The following is a 20,018-nucleotide window of genomic DNA, read 5'->3' on the forward strand; positions in this document are numbered from 1 at the left end:
GAACTCGGCCCACACACCTTTGGAACGGTACAAAAAAAAAGCTACTTCAACGCTTCAGAATCGCAGAATCTGTCCCTCGGTCAGTGTCCGCCCGTTCATTGAACCGATGATGTAAAGGTACCTGAAACTAGCCAAAATTCACTGACCGTGACTCCGGAATAGTGAGTACGGAGGGCAGCAACGCAGCCCTAGCTCAATGTCATTGATGGCTGGGCTGTTTAGTTGGGACCTTAGTGTTTGGCTGAAAAACATGTGATACCTATTTTTCGAACATCTCTGAGTATTAATTGCCACCTAGGTTAGAACAGCAATTATGAGGTTAGACCATAACAATATTTGTAAATATTTTTGTCAGAACAGTAAAAATTACGACACATTAGTTTTGTTTTCAACATTGAGACGAAAATAAAATTTGATGAATTTTTCGGACCTTATTTCTTTCATAGATTTGCTCCTAGATTCGAGCTTACAATTGCAATTAAAATGAACATTTTTGATATCCAACGTATGCTCTATTCATTCACCTACAAAGCTCACCTGAAATCTGGGTTATGAGTTAGTTTTGTAAATGTTAGCTGCTTTGAAAAGCATATCTAGAGTTTTATAGAAAAAGGTCCTATAAACATAAGAAACCCCAAAGCTTATAGGAACAAAAAAAATACTCTAGATATAACGGCAAAATATTTTTTTTTTCTCAGCCAATGTATTCAAAAACCAATAATAATTATGTTATCTTTTAAATTACCATTCATTTTTTAGGTTGCTCATGGTGTAGTTGTTTGAGCATTTTTTTATATCAATGAATTTTATTATTGCCTGGTAGATTATTCAAACAAAACATTGGATTAGGGTAATGATAATTTATCACAAAAATATCATTGATATTTTTTGTGTTTTCTGGGAAAATTGGAGAACTTTACACAAAAAACGCAAAATTGTGGTGAAAATCTATCTAAATTTTAGCAACATTTGGAAATGTTTGTTTGTTTGTTAATGATAATGGTGCCGTTCTAGAACAGAAAATATGAAAAACAAGCAAAAAAAAATGAAATAAAGTAACTTAAAAATATGAAAAAATCGAAAGGCAAAATGTAATGATAGGAGGTGGTTGAATTTTCCAAATACTACCAAAAACAAAGATACAATAAACAAGACAAATGCAAATTAAAATACTAAAAAAAACAAAAAACAAAACATAAAGCAAGAGAAGTAAAGTTTTTCGTAGAACAAAACTTGCCCAAAATGACCTCCTGAACACGGGAAAAATTAACAATTTTCGAAAAAAAAAGTTGGCCGATAGAGGGTTAACTGATTGCCGATTGAATAACCTTATTTCTATTAAAAATAGTTCGAATCCTACCTGATCGGCTAACAGCTTTGATTGTAATGCTTTTTGTTAAAAAAACGAAAATCATGTTTGAAATTCGATTTTTTTAATTATTTTTGTTACTAGGAAAAATCTTTGCAATCTGGCATAAACTAAATTTCTAATAAGAAAGTCATCTTGAAGAAATTTTGTATTAAATTTGAGCAAATTAAGTGTTAAAATACTTATGTATTAAATAATAAAAATAAAGCATCATTTAAGAGAGATAATAACCAAGAATTGGCGATTATAATTCGCCAAATTTCGATTCCAGTTTATTTAAAAAATCTCAATTATTTTTTAAGTTTCCTACAGTAAAATCATAAAAAAAATAAAAAAATGCGCATTACTGCTGTGGTTTTTCATAAAAGACAGTGTTAAATTTTAAAGTTAGAATAAATGGCTCATATAATAATTTAGTTGACGTGATACCGACGTTCTGTCATCAAGTGTGGTGAATCTGAATGAGTATTACTTACCTTAAACAATAGATAAAAAGAAATATTTGTTGTCATCATAACTAATTTTTCTCTTTAGTATAACGAAAAGAATTTAACATTTGCAAACATTCAAAAACATCGATTTGACGATAAAACGCAAAAACAGCTAAACCTTTTCAATGCAGGTAGCGCACAGCACAGTACATTGCAATTAAGCCCTTTGCTGACTAAACCCTGATTCGGGCGGGTCAATAAATCGATCGAGAGTTTTTTTTTTCTAGAAGAGTGAGCTGGCCATCCTAATGTATCGACGTGAAAGGACAATAGACACACACACAGAGTCGGACCAACGGGGTCAGTTTTCCACATTAGAGACAGACAGACAAAAGAAAAGTTTGTTCCAAAGTAGGTCATTCGTGGTGGAGAAAAGGGGTTTGGGGTGGGGGGACATTCACATGCAGCAGCTATCGAGACTCTCGATTCGAGAGAGAGAGGATTATACGACCTGGGAAACGTTTTCGCTCAACAGCTGGGACAAATGGAACTGTCACATTAATTCTACTCTCGTTTGCATTATTTAATTTTGCGTTTTTATTTTTTGCTCCACGGCTTCCGCCACCGGGATCTCCGGAAGCGAACTGCGTTCGCGTATTTACACGCGTAATCGATTTTAATTAATTTCTGCCACAGGATTTAATAAAGTATTTGCGGCGGAGCAGGAGGTACCCTTTGCTTGTTCAATCCAGCAGCGAAAATTTACGACAATCAGGGGTGGGATTTTAATGGATTTTTTTCCACCGTTTAATAACTTTATTAAGTGAGAGTCGCGCGGCTTAGTCCGGCGATTAACGCGACCTGGTCGTAATATTTTAAGGTTACGGTACTACGACGCTTGATATGCGGGTGACGGTCGAGCCTTAATTGAGTGCGCCGCTAGTGTGAGATTAATCCGAGGTTAAGAGAGTGCAAATGTTACTTAATCTAGAAGGGGATAAAAAACCAACGCTAACTTAATCTAAGAATCTAATTTGTGCACGGGCTACCGGTAACGCAATAGATTGGGGTAGTTTGCGGTTAGTTAGAGTGGAGTCGACAGAAAAGTGCGTTGCGAACTACTTTAAAAACTGAGATAGAGAAACTGATCAAAGTTCAAAGGTTGGTGCCGCTACCAAGTTCAATGCTACGGTTAAGTGATCCTGCTAACAGGTGGAAGTCGAGTGTATCTAAATGTTATCTAACAAGTTATTATAAGGAAGAAATTAAGGCTTTTATGAACACATAGATAACTTGAACCAAACAGAAAGAAATCAGATTAAATTTTATTGCAGTTTAAGTGGGCTAGATGTAGAAATCGATTAATTTTTTTATGATTTTAAATAAAATTTGATCGGAATCAAAATCAAATCGACCCTTTTTTGAAAATAGGAATGTATAAAAGAAAATTCTAATTAGCTATTAATGAAACCTAAGTGTTAGCCAATCTAACTATTTCAAAATAATGCTTTCAGAGTGTTGATTACTACACAAGCTTGCTGTAAACATTCTTTATGACTAGACGTATTAAAAGTTCACCAATTCCGTTAACCAGGGTGGCATTGATAGAATTTAAATTGATACTCTAAATATGATTCAACCTGTAAGACCTTTTTCGGGATTTTAAGTTTTAAATCATGTAATTCAGTAGGCTACACACTTTTTAAGTATTTTTTTAATTGCTACACATTAACTAGAGCTTTTTGCACTTACATTTTTGTTACACACATTTTAGTATCTGAAAAATTACGAGAACAATCGATATTTTTTTTCTTCATCCCCTAAAGAACTCTGTCTTTAAAATTAATTACAACAAAGCTTTACTATTATCACATTCAGATTGGGTATGACATTTTGTATCAAAATATCAAAATATTTCAATTTATCAACATTTTCAAAACTTTTGTTATCTAACATTTAAAACAATTCAAATAAATTTCAAAACTACTTTTACCGGTGCTTTGAAAATTTCTCTTCCAGGGTCAATTTAGTTCGTATTAATTTCACATTTTTAATTTATTTTGCCTTAAAAACCAGCAACCTGTCAATGACATCCCGGCTTAAGGTACTACAACCAATGTCCACGACTCATTTGCACAATGAATTGAAAAAACACAATTATACATGTTCGTAAGGATCTCGTTTTAAGCGAAATTTATAATTTCATCATCAAATTCAAATTCAGTGCAGTATTTTTTCGAAAATTGTTGAACCAAGCAATCATTTTTTTTCAGAAAACAGCAAATATTTAATTGAATTTGCCCCATTGTTGTCCCGCCCATGTGGATCAATCGGACCGCGCACTGGACTCACAATCTAGAGGTTGCTGGTTTGAATCCCACGGCGGGCGCTCTAAAATTCTAAGTGTAAATATGGGTATCCGGCGCCGTCGCTCCGTGCCGTACTCAAACACTTAGGAGCCCAGGGCGGCGAAGTCCTTGTAGATAAAAAGGAAGACACTAGTGGTTGGTACTAGCTATGGTGGCCGACAGCTATAAAGTCAACTTCGTTGTTATTAAAGCAACTGAAATCAAATATATTTTTTCGAATATTTTACTGTTAAACATTTTACAGGTTATAAATTTCAATTTTTCACAATTTTTATCTTTTTGAAGGCCAAAATTGGTTCTGTTTGAAATTAGCTACTCAACAAATTTGTAGAAAATTGTTACAATAAAATTAAAATATATGCAAAGTTACCAAGCATGACATTTTAAAATGCTAAAGTTTGCTAAATTAAACATTAAATTTACCAAAAAAAACATGTCTCAGATAAATGTTGTGACACTGACTCATGAAAAATGGCAAAGGTTATTTTTTTTATATTCCTAACAAGAAATACATGTTTACCCTTTTGAACATAATTTCACGAAAATTAAAAAGGGTTCGAGGCAGTTTTTCTGATTTTATGCTGTATGAAAGCAACACATTCTTCAAAATTCACTAAAACAAACAAATTTGATTTCAAGTGTTGAATCGATAAGAGCTTTAGAAATTAAATAAAGACCTTGTTCCAGAAGTAGCAAAAATCTAGTAAAACTTGAAATTGAAACGTAAAACTTGAAAATTGTTCTGTATTCAATTTGCCTAACAACTAAGAGTGAAAGTTAGGTTTAAGTTAATATATTTGCAACTAGTTTGAACAGTGCTTCCTTATTATCCGGATGTCCAAATTCTCAGCTGAAGTCTGAACTTATTATTTTTGTTTGGAATGATTTCTTCGATCAACAATCCGTACTTGATTGTTTTTTTTTTATTTCATAAAATATAACGATTTTTTTTGCTTATAAATAAGCAAGAGATATTGACATAGGAGTTTCTTTGCAAAAATAATTAGATCCGTATTTTATGTTGGCCAATTTGGGTGGTCCCATAAGTTACTTTTTTGACGATTTTCGAAAATATTTTTTTTTTTTTTCAAAAAAAAACATATTTCCGAAACGGCCGAACCAGACATTTTGAAAATTATAGCTGAACACATTTACAGTTCAAATTAATGCTTTGTTTGCTGGTTTAAAGGCCTCTAGACCAAAGAGCTTGAAGTTGTAAATATTTGTCTATGATTTTTCATGATATTCTTAGACTGTGTTTTTTTTTTAAATAAAAAAAGATATCAGAATTCGGTACACTAATTGAACATAAAGCACCAAGTGTCTCCTGCAAAATGTATGGGTAACTCATTTCGATGGAGAAGCATGGTACTTTTAGTTCGATTAATGTATCGAAATCCGATAAATTTGTTTTCAAAAAAATCGTATCGCACAATACTTTTAATGGATATTCTTCATTACTGGATACATTACGTAACACATTCAGAAATCATGGACAATTTTGTTCAGCTTTGAGCTCTCCGGTTCCGAGATCTCAGCAAATAAAGTTTTTACTTGATCTGTAAATGTTTTTAGACAATTTAAACGTAAACCATTTTTGGACCACCCTATTTCGGATGAAACCAACTAATCGCCAAACAAAAAAATTAAGAATCCATTGGTTTTAGACAACAAACTCCCAGACCCAATTTGAGCCAAATCGAAGCAAATTTGATCTGGATCCTGCTGGTTTGACATGGAGTCGCTGTATGCCAAGTTTTGAAATATTTGGATCATCTAAATTTGACTTGAAATGCTTCGACGCAAAGTTGAAAACACGAAATAATTTGATTCAAATCGAGTTATTCCGTTCTAAAAAATTTTTCAAATACATTTTCAAAGTTTTGTAGCGGAAAAAAATTGGAATGTTTTTTAAAAGGTCCGAACGTTCTAATTCCATCTAAGGCCGATGCAAATATTTTTCAAAGTTTTTGTCCCTCGGCTTTTGCAGGGGTCGAGGGGGGGGGGGGGGGGGGTGGCAAAAAAATAAAAAAAAATAAAAATTTAAATGACAAGCCATAGTCTAAACATTTTCATGTAAATGTTGTTTTAAAATGCTTTTTACGCTAGTTCAGTTGTTTTGCAATCATTAGTTTTCAAAAAATGTAAGATTTGACGAAAACAAAAATGTTTGCGAAAAAAAACTTTTTGCGGTACTGTACATCGAAAATTTTCAAAAATTCTAAAGATTTTTTAACAAACGCAATCATGCTTAACATGATTCTAAACGCAGGGGAATGCATTTAAAATTGATTTAAGTTGATTGCACTTGAATTTCCATTGAAATTTTGAAGTTTTTTGAAAAAAATTTTTTTTTGCCCCCTGATTTTTCGAGCCGATTTTGAAGGGGGGGGTGACAAAAACTTTGAAAAATATTTGCATCGGCCTAATGTGAAAAAGTAAATATCCTAAATTTGAGAAGCTCATACCTTGCTCATAAAGAATGTTTACACTTATTTGAATCTCTGGAATAAATCGATGTTTTTGATGGAAAGTTATTGAACATTCACCTAGCCCAAATACACTCTGAAAGAAAAAACTTCATTAAAATTGAAAGTTATTCAAAACAGAACTAAGACAGCAAAACAAACACTTTTAAAAATACTTTTAAAAACAACTAAGTCAAAAAACAAGACAAAAGACAAGAACGAATGACAAATTGAAGTCGACAAAAACAATCAAAAAAAGAAGAACGTAAAAAAAGAAGAAGAACTTACTGCCAGGTCAAACTTCCGGTAATGCCCTCGCGCAGCCGGTCCCGCAGCGAACGTTGCCGGCTCGGGCCCGGTCCGGTGGGCAGCGTCGGCGGACTTCCGGTGGTGGACATTTTCGAGCTACCACCAAACAGTGACAACTTGGTCGGACTGCCACCGACTGTGTTGGACGATGATCAGATGGTGGTGGTGGTCGATTCCGATTTGGTGCGGGGGGGTTTTATTGATGTCGTCGTCGTCGTCGTCGTCGTTGATGGAAGCACACACGTTAACAAAGGATTGGTTGATTCGATTTAGATTCGTTTTTTTGTAGGGGGGGTTTGAACGTTATTCATTTAGCGTGTATCGGTTGGCTTTTGTTGTGTGTTTTTGGTTTTATGTGTTTATTCGGCGTTGAGACTTTGATGTGTGTGTCATTTTTTTGTTTTGTCTTTTGTTGTTGATTTTGTTGAGGGCAAACGAGACTATCTAGCTATTGAGCTGGAGCTGGGACTGCTCAATGGAAGTGGGATTGGTGGGACGGTTTTATGACAATGATGATGGTGGTGGACCCAGATCGTGGGTTTCGGTGTTTTATTGGTACGATTAAGTGGATGAGACGCACGTGTGTGGAACAAGTGGAACGACTGCCGGTCGATGAATGAATCGTACGGGGTGATTTCGTATGCATCAACGATAAATTTTAAATTGAATTGATTGATCAAAGATTGAGGAATAGATATGTTTTATCTTCAAACTACTCCCTTTAATTATTTCCTTTAAACAATTTACATTTTTGAACTTTTAAGGAAATAGTTTTCTGAAAAATGATTATTTTATTGTTCAGTTATCTTTCCTTTAATAGCTTTATTACAGTAAAAACTTGAAAGTCTCTGAAAATAAACGCACAATTCTTCATATAAGTTAAAAATATACTCAAAACATAACCCTATAGCTAAGCCATGAAAAGGAAGATATTTTGAAATTCCATCTTGAGGACCAGAATTCTCTAAATTATTAAAAAATGAAATCTCCATTTAACGATGACTTATCTGAACTTATATCTAATCTTTGAACCGTCTGTAGTATCTAAGACAAGAAAAACTCAAATTTGGGATTTTCTGAAAAATGTTAATTATCTCTGTCTGGATTGCAAATCAAATATCAGACATATTCCAATTGAATCCGGAAATATATCTTTTTCAAAATTGAACCATAGTAGGGGAACTATACCTTTTCAACCTATTTCTATTATCGGCCTTTCAGCACTTTTATCATGAATTATAGCTTTCATAAAGTGTTTTTGACTGTTCCAAAGAAATAAATAGCTCAAATAAAAGTGAGCAAGCAACTCTCCATTGTTAATACATCTGAAAATGTTGATTTAATAGCGGAAAATGGCAAAAATGATGAGAATTGGTCGAACGACTTAGAGTGATTAAAATGGGTCTATTTCTCCTATGTATACCATCAAAAGACATTCAATTGAAACCGGTAATTAAATCAAATAGTTTATTGATGAAATCATATAGCGAAAGGTAAAAAACTATCAGGAATTTTTTATTTAATTTTTTCATTATCCTAAATCAAGTTTATAGTTTAAATTAAAGTATATTAGTGCAACCATTTACTTATTTATGCATTTTTAGCTTTTGTGGAACATGTAATAAAAAATACGTATTATCTCCTTATAAAACATTTTACAAATATTTTTCCAAGTTGATATATTTTTATCAAGTCGATAAAGATTTAGTCAAGACAATAAAATAAAAATGAAATGTAATCAAGTTATTGCGATACTGTTTCCATTTAAAATTAAAGACACTCGGAAGTAAACTTAATGGTTTTCGATGTTTCATCCATATCTAAATAAAAGCAACATTTCGTATTCGCATTCGCATGGATATGATGATCTTATCGGGTTGCAGACTGGATTTCGTCATGTATGTGTGATGATTTTCTAGCCCAGGTTGCATAGAAATTGAATAAAGAGAATTTGAAACAAATGTATATCTAAATAAAAGCAGCATTTAATGTTAAACTAACATGTGATCTTTAATTGAAATTTTCAAATTCGGACTAAAAGTCATCAAAGATTGGGTAGGTAAAATTTTGACACTTTTATTTAAATAACATAAAATTACGCGCATTCATTAAACAGATAAATAAACCATAAAAAAATTGTTTTATTTAAATCAACGTAATCCACTATGCTTTGACAAATCGATCTTTTCTGGATTTGTTTTTATTAATTATTATTTGGATGACACTTTTTCCATGCATTCTCTACGTCAAAAGAAGGCATATGGCATCATTAGTTTTTCCATACGATTTAGCAGGCTGATTATACAAAATATTAATTTAAAAATTCTAAAATCGGATGAGCGACAAAGAGTCGAATGACATAAGGTCGAATGCCAAAAGGTTTAAAGATATAAGGTCGAATGAATATAATTATAAACTTCTAAAAAATCTTGTAAAAAATATTTGTTTACAAACAAATCTGTATTTTTTCTGTGAGTCTATCCTTGGTTCTAGTTCCAGTAATAACATTAAAAAAAACAGAATAACTTTTAAACCAAATTTGAGAAGATTACTATTCTTTAAAACATGCCGTATTTCCATGAAAAGTTCGACTTCTGAAACATGTTTTAAGTTTATTTTTTATTTTTTAAAACAACCCTTTCTTGATTGTTTAAATATTTTTGTGAGTTTTTCCATTCTTTCAAACCAAAGCAGTTCTTTCAAAAAAAGTTCAAAAAAAGTAAAATTATCACCAGAAAATGGGATCTAAGGGGTCCCCTAGCAATAATTTACAACCAAAAAATTCACAAAAAGAAAAAGTGTCTATTTAATATAAGGCTACCAACTGTACGGATTTTTTCCTTACCATACGGATTTTTGAACCTCTTCGCGGATTTTTAACAGGCCGGAATTTTTGTAGGGAATTTTACACATAATACGGATTTTTACGGAATTTTAACAACTTTTTAATCATTGAATTGCTTTTTTGATTTGGTCGAAGCTTTTTTTAACTAGAAATTTTTATTTTTCTGTAAGTTTGATTTAAAAAGGGGGAGTTTTCCGGAGTTTCCTCAATTCAAACTTGATTGATAATAATTCTAGAGTTTTTGAACTATTGTCTTTCATATGTTGATAGGACCTTTTAAAAAAAACTCTGGAATTTTTCTTTTAGAAATTCCTTACTAAATAATATTTAAATATATTCCATTTCTAAAGGCTTTCTAAAACTTGTGAAAACATTTGAACATTTAACAAATCTAGAGTTTTTTCAAAGGTCCTATAAATTGATGTGTTTCACATGTTATAGGACCTTTTCATTAAAAAAAAACTCTGGAAAAGTATTCGTGAAAACACTAAGAACGATATTATTCGTAAAAGCAAACTTGACATTTCAATTCAATTCAATTTATTTTATTAGTAAATACAGTGGACTCTCTGGCTGTCGATCTTCTCGATATCAATATTACTCCAGCTGTCAATAAATTTTGCAGTCCCTTCAAATAGATTGCTTTGATTATTCGTTCTATAATTTGATAACTCCTTCTCTCGACGGTCCCTTCAATATTGACAACGAGAGAATCCACTGTAATCAATTAACAATTCCGCATTTCTTATAACCTAACAGAGTTTTGGAGTTCCTTTCAAATATGATTTGAACTATAATTCATTTTGATGTAATTGGATATTCTAACAATGGATTTGGCAAGAGAAGGAAAAATTAAAAAAAACCTTCTAGATAACTTGATATTTCGTAAACTTTTAAACGTTTAACAAAAAAAATGAAGAACATAATGATTTGATTCAAAGCACGGTTTATTTTATGAATACTTTTAAACGTGCAAGTCATAAGCACTCTGATAGCATTTTGTGAAATTTGTTAGCTGTAAAAAAGACACAGTTTTATATTTTTAATTCTCAGATTTATTAAATTTAATTTATCTAAATAATTGATTGACAGTTTTTGTTATGCCATAGTGTCATATCGGCAAAGTGTACGGATTTTTGCTCAGCAAGAGTTGGTAGCCTTAATTTAATATGTTAAACTGCCTCACCCAAAGCGTTCTCAGTCTCAGATGGTAGCCTCAGATGTCCCCTACAAGCTGCAGGTCGAACCGAGTTGATATCTGGATGGAACACTTTTTTATTTGAGTTTGAAAATTATGCTATTTTTCACTAAATTGACAATAACTCCCTTTAGATTTGACCAATTGGGATGCTCCATCTGCATTTTGTTGCATTTTGTAAGCCTTTTCAGATGCATTTTGAATTTTGAGCTTAAATTAAATTTTACCTCAGTCATAGCCGACGTTTTTGAACCTTCAAACTTTGTGTCCCGATTTGCCCCACTTCCCGTTGACCTAGAGTGCTTATATTTTGGCAAGACGCTAGTTTTATATGTTCAAACAACCCCTGCAAATTTCAAGCAGATTGGTGAGGTCCAAACGACGTCCCATGCAAAAGAGTATGCCCTGTTCGTGGACTCGCTCTTATGTTTTATGTTGTTTAAAAACAAGTTTATAGATTTTACAAAAAAAAAAACCTTTAAACTCCAAACGCGTATTATTATATAAACGAACAAAAATTGTTAGAAAAGGAGTTTTTCGGAAATTTTTCTTTTTCTGAATTGATAGGAAGCCAATTTTTATGAAAATTGCACAAATTCATGTTATATTTTTTTCAAGAGATTAGCAAAACATATCGCACCGGATAAATCAAATCAACACAAATTGATGCATACGATAAACACACTCGAAGACTCAATCGTTTCAGCGAACAACTCAATCAACGTAGATTCAATTTGAAACAGCTGGATTTGTGTAGTGGTCTAGTGTAACTTTTGTACCGGTGGAACAATAAATGAATAATCTATTTGTACATTTGGACTCGCATGAGCCACTTCAATTATGTGATCGAAATTTGCTCAACTTGAAAAGCCAATCAATAAAGTTCATACAAAATCGCGCAAAATCATTGCAGCAACTTAACAAAATCAATCTATGACCGAAGAAAAACTAAACAAAACCGTAAAACCTACCCCCGGCAAAGGAAAAAGCCGACTCGAGCGAATTGGCGCTGGCAGCACTGGCCGGCCCCGGATGGTAGTGATGAGCGTGATGGGACCCCAGCTGCTGGGGCTGAAAGGGCGAAATCCCCGCCGACGAGGAGGCAAGCGATGAGGTCGAGGTGTGAGGCGTCTGCGTATTGCTACCGAAGCTGCTGCTGGTGCTCGTGGCGCCCCCAATGTACGACGGACGCTGCTTCGACGAGCAGTCACGAGATGGCGACGCCATATCGCGAGCCTGAACTTAAGCTGGCCCCGACGCAAGCGACTTAACCGCGGCTTAACGAAGCGAAAAGTAAGTAAGAAGGGCACGCACACAGAAAAAACAAATTGGTAAGCTTTTGGGTGGTAAGTATAACAGATGAACGGCGAAGCTTTTCTTTACAACAGTAGCTTTTGGGAGCTTTAGCAGTGTTGCCGGATGCGCGGAGAAATTTGGTTGGACAAATGTTATTGCAGTTAAAGAACACTAACTAATTTTTTAGATTTAGGTAACTTTTCTAAAAAAAAAAATACAATCTTAAACTTGATTATAACTTGGGAGGTTCCAGCTTCCAAAAATTCTTCATCTTTAAAAAAAGTCATAAAAGTCAATTATCAAATTTTAAAAGAACCCCTCAACCCTCAATCGACTTTAAAGTAGGAATTATCCCCGCATGGGGAGATGGGTAAATTACGTCATTTATTCTAATCCAGCAGGAAAGCAAAATCCCACTCGAAGCATTCTACAGCAAAACAAAGCTCTCTTCGTCTTCATCCAGCCCAAAGCTCCCCGAACAGGGCAAGGAACCAAAGGGGAACAAGAAAAGGAAAAAAAATGAACCATTTAGGGAAAACACACAGGAAGCTTGTGAAGCGTTCTAGCAGCAGCTGCTCTGCAACCTTTTCTGATGGGAATTTATGTGGGTGGTTGTTGTTGTTGTTGTTGTTGCTTGCAGTGTGTGTGTCTTGAGAAGGAAAATTAAAAGAGAATATTAAATTTGTTCTAAAGTTGAGCTAGACCTTATTAACTTGTTTTGCTTCTTCATGTGATGCCTCAAACATTTTGAAACATTAGTTAAAGTGGAGAATTTTTTTTAAAGTTGTTCGCATTTTTGTCAAACCTAATTAAATTTAATTATCTGTGAAAAGTCAGTCCTTCTAAAGTCAGCACAGCACCATCACAATCTTGGAATTGTTTCACTTTTTCTAATGTATTTTGTAAACTATTATACAAAAGTTAAATTTTTGACACAAGTGGCAAAAAAGAAGATTTTTTCAGCATGAGACAAACAGTTATTTGCTGTGCTGAAAAAAAAACAAGTTTTGCAACTGGTGCTTATTATATTGTTTTGCCATTCCGAAAAACACTTTTTGCAATTCCGTTGTGAAACTAATTACTTTTCTTGTCATTATCGCATGACGAATAGGCCTACCTTTCTCAACTAAAAATGAAAAATCAAGAAGTAATACTTTTCGATACAAGTGCTGAAAAGTTCTTCTTTTCAGCACTGAAATGGGTGCTGAAAAGTTGAACTTTTCGGCACTTGTATCAAAAAGTATTACTTTTCAATATTGTTTTGATTTCATCGGTGAATTGACTAAACACATAGACAATTGACTTAAAATTCCATTCAAAGGGTGTTTTCCGGAATCGCAAAAAAAAATGCATGGAACTTGCTGCAAAACTTGATTTTTCGCACTCGTCGTGTTTATCCAACTCGGTAAACCTTGTTAGATAAATGTATGACTCGTGCTGAAAATATCTTCTTTTTGAATGTTTGGTCAAATATTCATGTGTTTTTTATCATTTCACCGAAATTAAATTGATAACAGAAGCATACCTGCAATATCATTGAAAGTATGTTGTGATATTCTTCGTTTGTTAAGTTTTCGCCTGTAAAGTTTTATAAAATGCGAAAAAAAAATAATATTTTTTATATATTTACAAAAATGTCTAAAGATCATGTTACCTCAGATTCTAGAAGTTAATTAAAAATTTCAGTAAAATGTTAAAAAAATTTAGGTAAAACAATTATCTTTGTTCTAGAAAGTTGTGCGAAATTAACTAAAACTCATTGTAGAAAACAAAGAAAAAAATTAAAATATGTTTAGATTGAGTAACACACATTTTTCTAAAACGAGCTGCAAAAAACTTTCAAGAGATTTTTTTTTCTTTGTTTTGATATCTATAGAAAACACTCAAAAATTATTTAAAGAAATATTTTTTATTCATGAATTGTTTGATAAACTTATCAACTCCAAAACCCTTACGCATTTGATGTTAAATTTATCGTCATACTATTCTTACAATCAATTTTTTTTTAAATTGCGTTCAGGGAGACTTGATCCCTGCATTTTTACAGTCACTGGAATCAGCCTCAAGATTAATTAATTGGACTGGGTTTTCATACCTAGTTTCCTTTAGTATAGTTGTACATAGCTTACTGCAGTTTGAACCTTTTTTCAAAAGTTTTGTAAACAAAAATTTCCAGCTTTTGTAAACATGCTTAATTTTGCTCTAAAAAATAATATTTTAAATTTTTAAATATTTTACATACTAAACTTGTTATATTTTGAACACAAACGTACAGGTTTTATGTGAAATTGCTGTAACTTATAGAAAATTAAAAATTTGGATGAATATGAAACATTTTGCTTAAGAATTCTTCAAAATGTTGAAAGGGGGATCAAGTTACCCCTAACATTTTTAAAATGCCGGTTTAAAATATTTTTTTGAAACACTTGGCATGATTCGAAGAGTTCATCTGATGAAATACCCTGATTAGCCAAACATAGATGAATGTTTAAGCTTTCAATTCATGCAAAAAGTTTATAGTTTTGTGAGAAATTGACAGAGTTATGTGCGATACAAAAAAAGGGGATCATGTATCCCCACTCTCCCAATTTTTTGTTGCAGTAGCTCTAAATTTTAAAATTGTTTTATTTTTTCGCTAAATATCCCTAAAATATTTTAAAAAATAGTAAAACATGATTGGCCAAGGGTATAAGTTATAATTATGAAAATCTAAACTTAATTCAAACACAACGAAAAACATTTCGATATTCAATTTAAAAGGAAAAATCTTTTTGAGATTTATTATGTTTTCAAAAAGTCAATTGACCAACGATTTAGAAAAAGTTTTTGATTAAAAAAATTTAACATTGCCTTCACAAAAAAGGAAAAGTATATATTTGAAAATACTAAAAACAATTAAAACATTTAAGTTTTTCTTGATAAGTTTTTGTCCTCCTCCACTTCAAAATTTCTCAGATAAATCAAGCTAAACAGCCAAAAACTGCTAAACATTAAAAATTTTATTGAAAAAATTGTACATTTGCCAACTATTAAGGAATGATTATATAACGTTTATTGCTGTATTTTCAATTAAATAGAGCACGTTTCTGGAATTCCTCAAATTTTGAATTTTGATTAAAATCATAGGAAAAACAAACGAAGATTTTCGACAAAAGCATGACAGTTTATTATCAAGTGTATAAACTTAAAATTTGTTTTTAGAATTTAAAGTTGAGATTTTATTCATTTCCAACCCTGACCTTACCAAGTGCCATGGGACAAAACAACTTTAATTACAATTTTTATTTTACTAGACAAGGGCGATAAATTTTCCCGGGTTTCGATTTTCTCGGGAAACAGGAAAATAATTTTGAAAATTCCAGGAAATCCAGAGATTCTAGGAAATCAAAAAAAAGTATTAAAAATCTTTAACTGAGATTTTTTAATCTAAATATTCAAAATTTTGAAGTGAAAAGTAAAAAAAAGTAAAGTTAAAAGTAAAAAAAAGCTGAATTAATGACTACAGGTATGCTATTGCAATAAATTTGCCAAATATTTAAAGACTTTTATTAAATTTTTGGCGGTAGCATTATCACTAAAATGTATGAATTTTTAATTTTCTATGGATCTGTGGCTCCAAAGTTAAATGCAATATAATCAAATTGCTTAAAAGTGTCACTTTTTATTTAAAAGGGGACAATAAAGGTTTAAAAATGTATCCTAAAATTGTTTAACTGAAAACATTTTTTTTTGGAAGATGGAAAATGGAAAGATTTTTAGAGAAAACTTTCATGGAATAGGATATATAACGTAATTATTAATATACATGATATTTAAAAAAATAAAGTCCCAAAGATATTTCAGATTTGCTAACCAAAATTTTCAAAAAAAAAATAGAAGATGTCCTTTAAAAAACATTAAAAAACTACTCCTTTTGCATTTTTACTACAATGTTCTAATTGTACCACTATTTTCCCAAAGAAAATTTAATGAATTTGAAAAAAATACATAAAATACGGGATTCGAGGCCCGGAACTGAAAAAAACACGGGAATTCCAGGAATGAATTTTCCATTTTGGACAATGATACTTAGTTTTTCAATGATACGTTGGAATTTTTTTTAAATAAATTAATTTGCTGTGGTCTATGATTCAAATTGAGATTTTTAATTATTTTTTTCAATTTAATTAGGACATTTTGTTGTGTTCCTTTGGGGTTACAGGACAATAATATATTTGAACAATTGAAAGGCTAAAAAATATAAGAGCGAAAAATATTGTAAACAAATTTTGGACAATCAAAAAACAATTCTAAACCAAGTTTGTGAGCTTAGTAAAATAAACTGTGGCCTAAAATCTCTGAAAACTGACCATAATTTTGTAACTTCTGATTACTCTGATGTAATCACACTTAACCAAACTATTTTTTTATGTTTCAGGGAAGGTTAAATTCTCCCTCGTGAGCAACTAAATCACGCAACAGGCATTAACTTTTTATTCCTCCAACGATGCATTTGTAACATAATGTAGAGCTGATATGAAACAAATCAAAATGGCTACTCAAGTTTATTAATTTACACAAAACATTTATCTCATAAGACAACAATACATTCTTACATTCACAAGGAAAGGGAAAATCCAATTACGAGAGAATACAAATTGACATATCGTCGTGGACTATTTTATTTCTCTTCCTTATGTTCAAACTTGACAAAAACTTTAAACTAGGTCAAACTCTGCGATCCAACACATCAAGTGGCATCGCCCAACAAGGACACGACGAAGAAGATAAATCGAAGTTGGCTCGAACTAGCTCAATCTGCTTTAACCTTGGCATTGTTATATAACAAATCATTTCGGAGGAATGAGGCTATAGTTTTCGCATTTGAAAATTTGTAGAAAAAAAAAATGTTCCTGGTTTCAGCTTAAATTTGGTATTATTTTTCACAGTGTTCACAGCAACAACAACAACAACATTCCATCTAAACAACCCCATTCTGGGGTGCAGCCGTTCCTTCAAAGCTTAAGTAGAGAAACAAAACAAAAACCAGGATAGTGATAGTGTGTAAGAGTTTATATCTAGATAAGTATATTGCACGTTGCTGTTTCCAAGCTGTGTATATTGTTATCGGGAAAAGCACAATACACCCAGATGCGTAAGAAGAGGAAAATGGAAGCAAGTTTTCCACGAATCTTTTTATTTTTGCAAAAGTCAAGAAAGCAAGATGAGAAGAAGAAGAAGATTTCTTGAGGGAGAGAAAAACCTACATTTAACTGGTGATGGTGGTGTTGGTGATGCTTTCGGTTGATGCTCTTGCTCCAATAAACTTTTCGGTGGATTTTCCTCTGCACTATATCGAGAAGGAGAGCTTTGCTTGGAGTGGTGTTATTTGCGTGGCTTTGTGAAAAGTAGTAGTTGTGGTGGTGGTTGTAGTGCTCTGCTAGTGGTGATGTTCGAGAAGGTGTGAGAGAGGGAGGGTTGTGTGTTTGTTATCAGGCAAATATGTGCACAATTTGCAACGTTTTTTTTTTCTTTGTGCGAGTATTTGTTGCTTCTCTAGACGTGCATCGTTACGCGCGAGCTTTGCAAAGGATTTTCCCTTATTATGGGGTGGGGCGAGGAAATGTTCTTGAGCTTTTGCCAACTGAACGCAATCGGAAGCGGGAGCAAAAACAAAACTACGTGAATCTTCGTATGAACGTGCTCAATTCACGGGGGATTTGTGGTAGTCTTGCAACCGAGGTGTGTGTATGATACCGTGTTTGGTTGGCTCTTGTGTATGTTGAGGTGGAGTTTGATCGTTTAGAGAGGTTTAAAATTTTCTTCACTAAATAGTTCAAACATTACAAATCAAAAACCCGTTTGTTTTTCACTTTTCAAATACACTGCACCGCGCGGAAGGAAAGAAAGGGATTTTTGAGGGGAAGTTTTAAAAACACTAGCGAATCATGATGATTCGCCGAAAAACTTCTTTTTTGCGCACTTAAAAACTAAATCACGACAAAAAACAAGGAAAAAACACAATGTCAGTAGCCAATTAAACGGACCTGAAAGTAAACAGGGCGAGAAAAAAGAACGCTTAGCGAATTTTGAAAAAGAGTAATGCCAAACTGAGAAAATATACACCGAGAAAAATTAATGCTGGTAGAAGAAGAAAAAACACAAACAACTTTACAGTTGGAAAAAGGTAAAGAAATGACACAGAACAGGCAACATCCAATCTGAACAAGAACATATTCGTACAAAATATTATACACCGAGATACTTCATCGGAAATTTATACGTTGAAAATTGTGTTTTACTGGCCTGAATTAGAATTTGTATAAATACAAATATTCTATCAGTGAAAATTTCGTTCTTCAAAATTGTAGGGTTTTTGAATTTTGGACGGATTTTTAATTGGATCGATCTTGAAAAATATTTGTTTTATCATATATCGATGCCTCTGTGCTCTGATGTACTAACTGACTTTTGGGCCAAAATGAGTTAATGATGACATCTTTTAGCTAATTAAATTCCCTACAAAACGCTTCTAACAGATCTGAAACATTCGTTTCCTACGCGGAGATATCGCCCTGCAACCATTTGTACTAACTGACATTTTCGAACGCATCATGGATGTGCTCTCTTATTTTTCATCATGGCTTGACCTTTTGAAAACACGCAAATCCATAAAAATACGATTACACCATAATATTATGGTAAATTGCCAGGTGTCCTTACTAGTTTGAGCAATATTATGGAGCACTATTTTGGAAGGCAATTAGCACAAGTCGTGCTTGCCATTTCATTAGGGCACATAACTTTTGTAAACAAGAGTGTGTCCCTTTCACACCTTATGTAAACTGTCATTTGAGTGAAAGGGATACACTATTGTTTACAAAAGTTATGTGCCCTAATGAAATGTTAGGCTCCAAGTGTGCACATTTGGATACGTGAAGAAGTTGTAAGTTAGAAGAAGTGTGTCAAATAATTATTTAGTGGCAGAGTTTTTTTTTAATTGGATGACCCCTGAGTTATGCTAAATGTGACATTGGTAGGTGGATGTTATTGTTACGTAGTTTTTGGATTGGACGACCCCTGCAGTTGTTCTAAGTGTGCACAACGACTTAAAAATGTTTTAAATTGGATTTTTGGGTTAGGCTAAGTGTAAGATTAATTAGTGGATGTAATTGTTACGTAGTTTTTTTAATGGACGACCCCTGCATTTGTTTTAAGTGTGCACAACTACTTGCGGGGTTTTTGAATTGGATATTTGAGTTAGGCAAAATGTGATATTGGTGAGTGGATGTTGTTGTTACGTAGTTTTTTCGGATTGGACGACCCCTGCAGTTGTTCTAAGTGTGCACAACGACTTAAAAATGCTTTAAATTGGATTTTTGGGTTAGACTAAGTGTGAGATTAATTAGTAGATGTTATTGTTACGTAGTTTTTTTTAATGGATGACCCTTGCAGTTGTGCTAAGTGTGCATAACTACTTGGGGGGTTTTGAATTGGATATTTGAGTTAGGCTAAGTGTGATATTGGTGAATGGATGATGTTGTTACGTTTTTTTTTTATTGGACAACCCCTGTCGTTGTGCTAAGTGTGCACAAAGACTTAAAAAATGTTTTAATTGCGGTATATTACGGTGTAACGAATGTCACGGTGTAAAGAATGCTACGATGCAACGAATGTTACGGTATAACAATGTTACGGTGTAACCATACTACAGTGTAACCATACTGCGGTGTAACCATACTGCGGTGTAACGA

At 32.9% G+C, this 20,018-nt stretch overlaps 1 protein-coding gene across 3 annotated transcripts in view; it reads right to left on the minus strand.

Annotated features, from left to right (window-relative positions):
- Window positions 1-20,018, minus strand: part of LOC6051066 (TLD domain-containing protein 2) — a 349,738-nt gene that overhangs the window by 231,493 nt on the left and 98,227 nt on the right. For 2 of the 3 annotated variants that reach the window (XM_038263627.1, XM_038263626.1), the window contains exons 1-3: window positions 17,532-18,101; window positions 11,961-12,266; window positions 6,926-7,082 (exon numbers count right to left, since the gene is read on the minus strand). The exons of the other annotated variant lie outside the window; for it this stretch is intronic. In XM_038263627.1, coding sequence (XP_038119555.1) covers window positions 6,926-7,082; window positions 11,961-12,216 — 413 coding nt within the window. In that variant the 5' untranslated portion in view covers window positions 12,217-12,266; window positions 17,532-18,101. Of the gene's footprint in view, window positions 1-6,925; window positions 7,083-11,960; window positions 12,267-17,531; window positions 18,102-20,018 lie in introns of those variants that run through there. 3 annotated transcript variants of the gene reach the window in all.

This window comes from Culex quinquefasciatus, chromosome 3 (assembly GCF_015732765.1).
Source record: "Culex quinquefasciatus strain JHB chromosome 3, VPISU_Cqui_1.0_pri_paternal, whole genome shotgun sequence".
Classification (NCBI taxonomy): domain Eukaryota; kingdom Metazoa; phylum Arthropoda; class Insecta; order Diptera; family Culicidae; genus Culex; species Culex quinquefasciatus.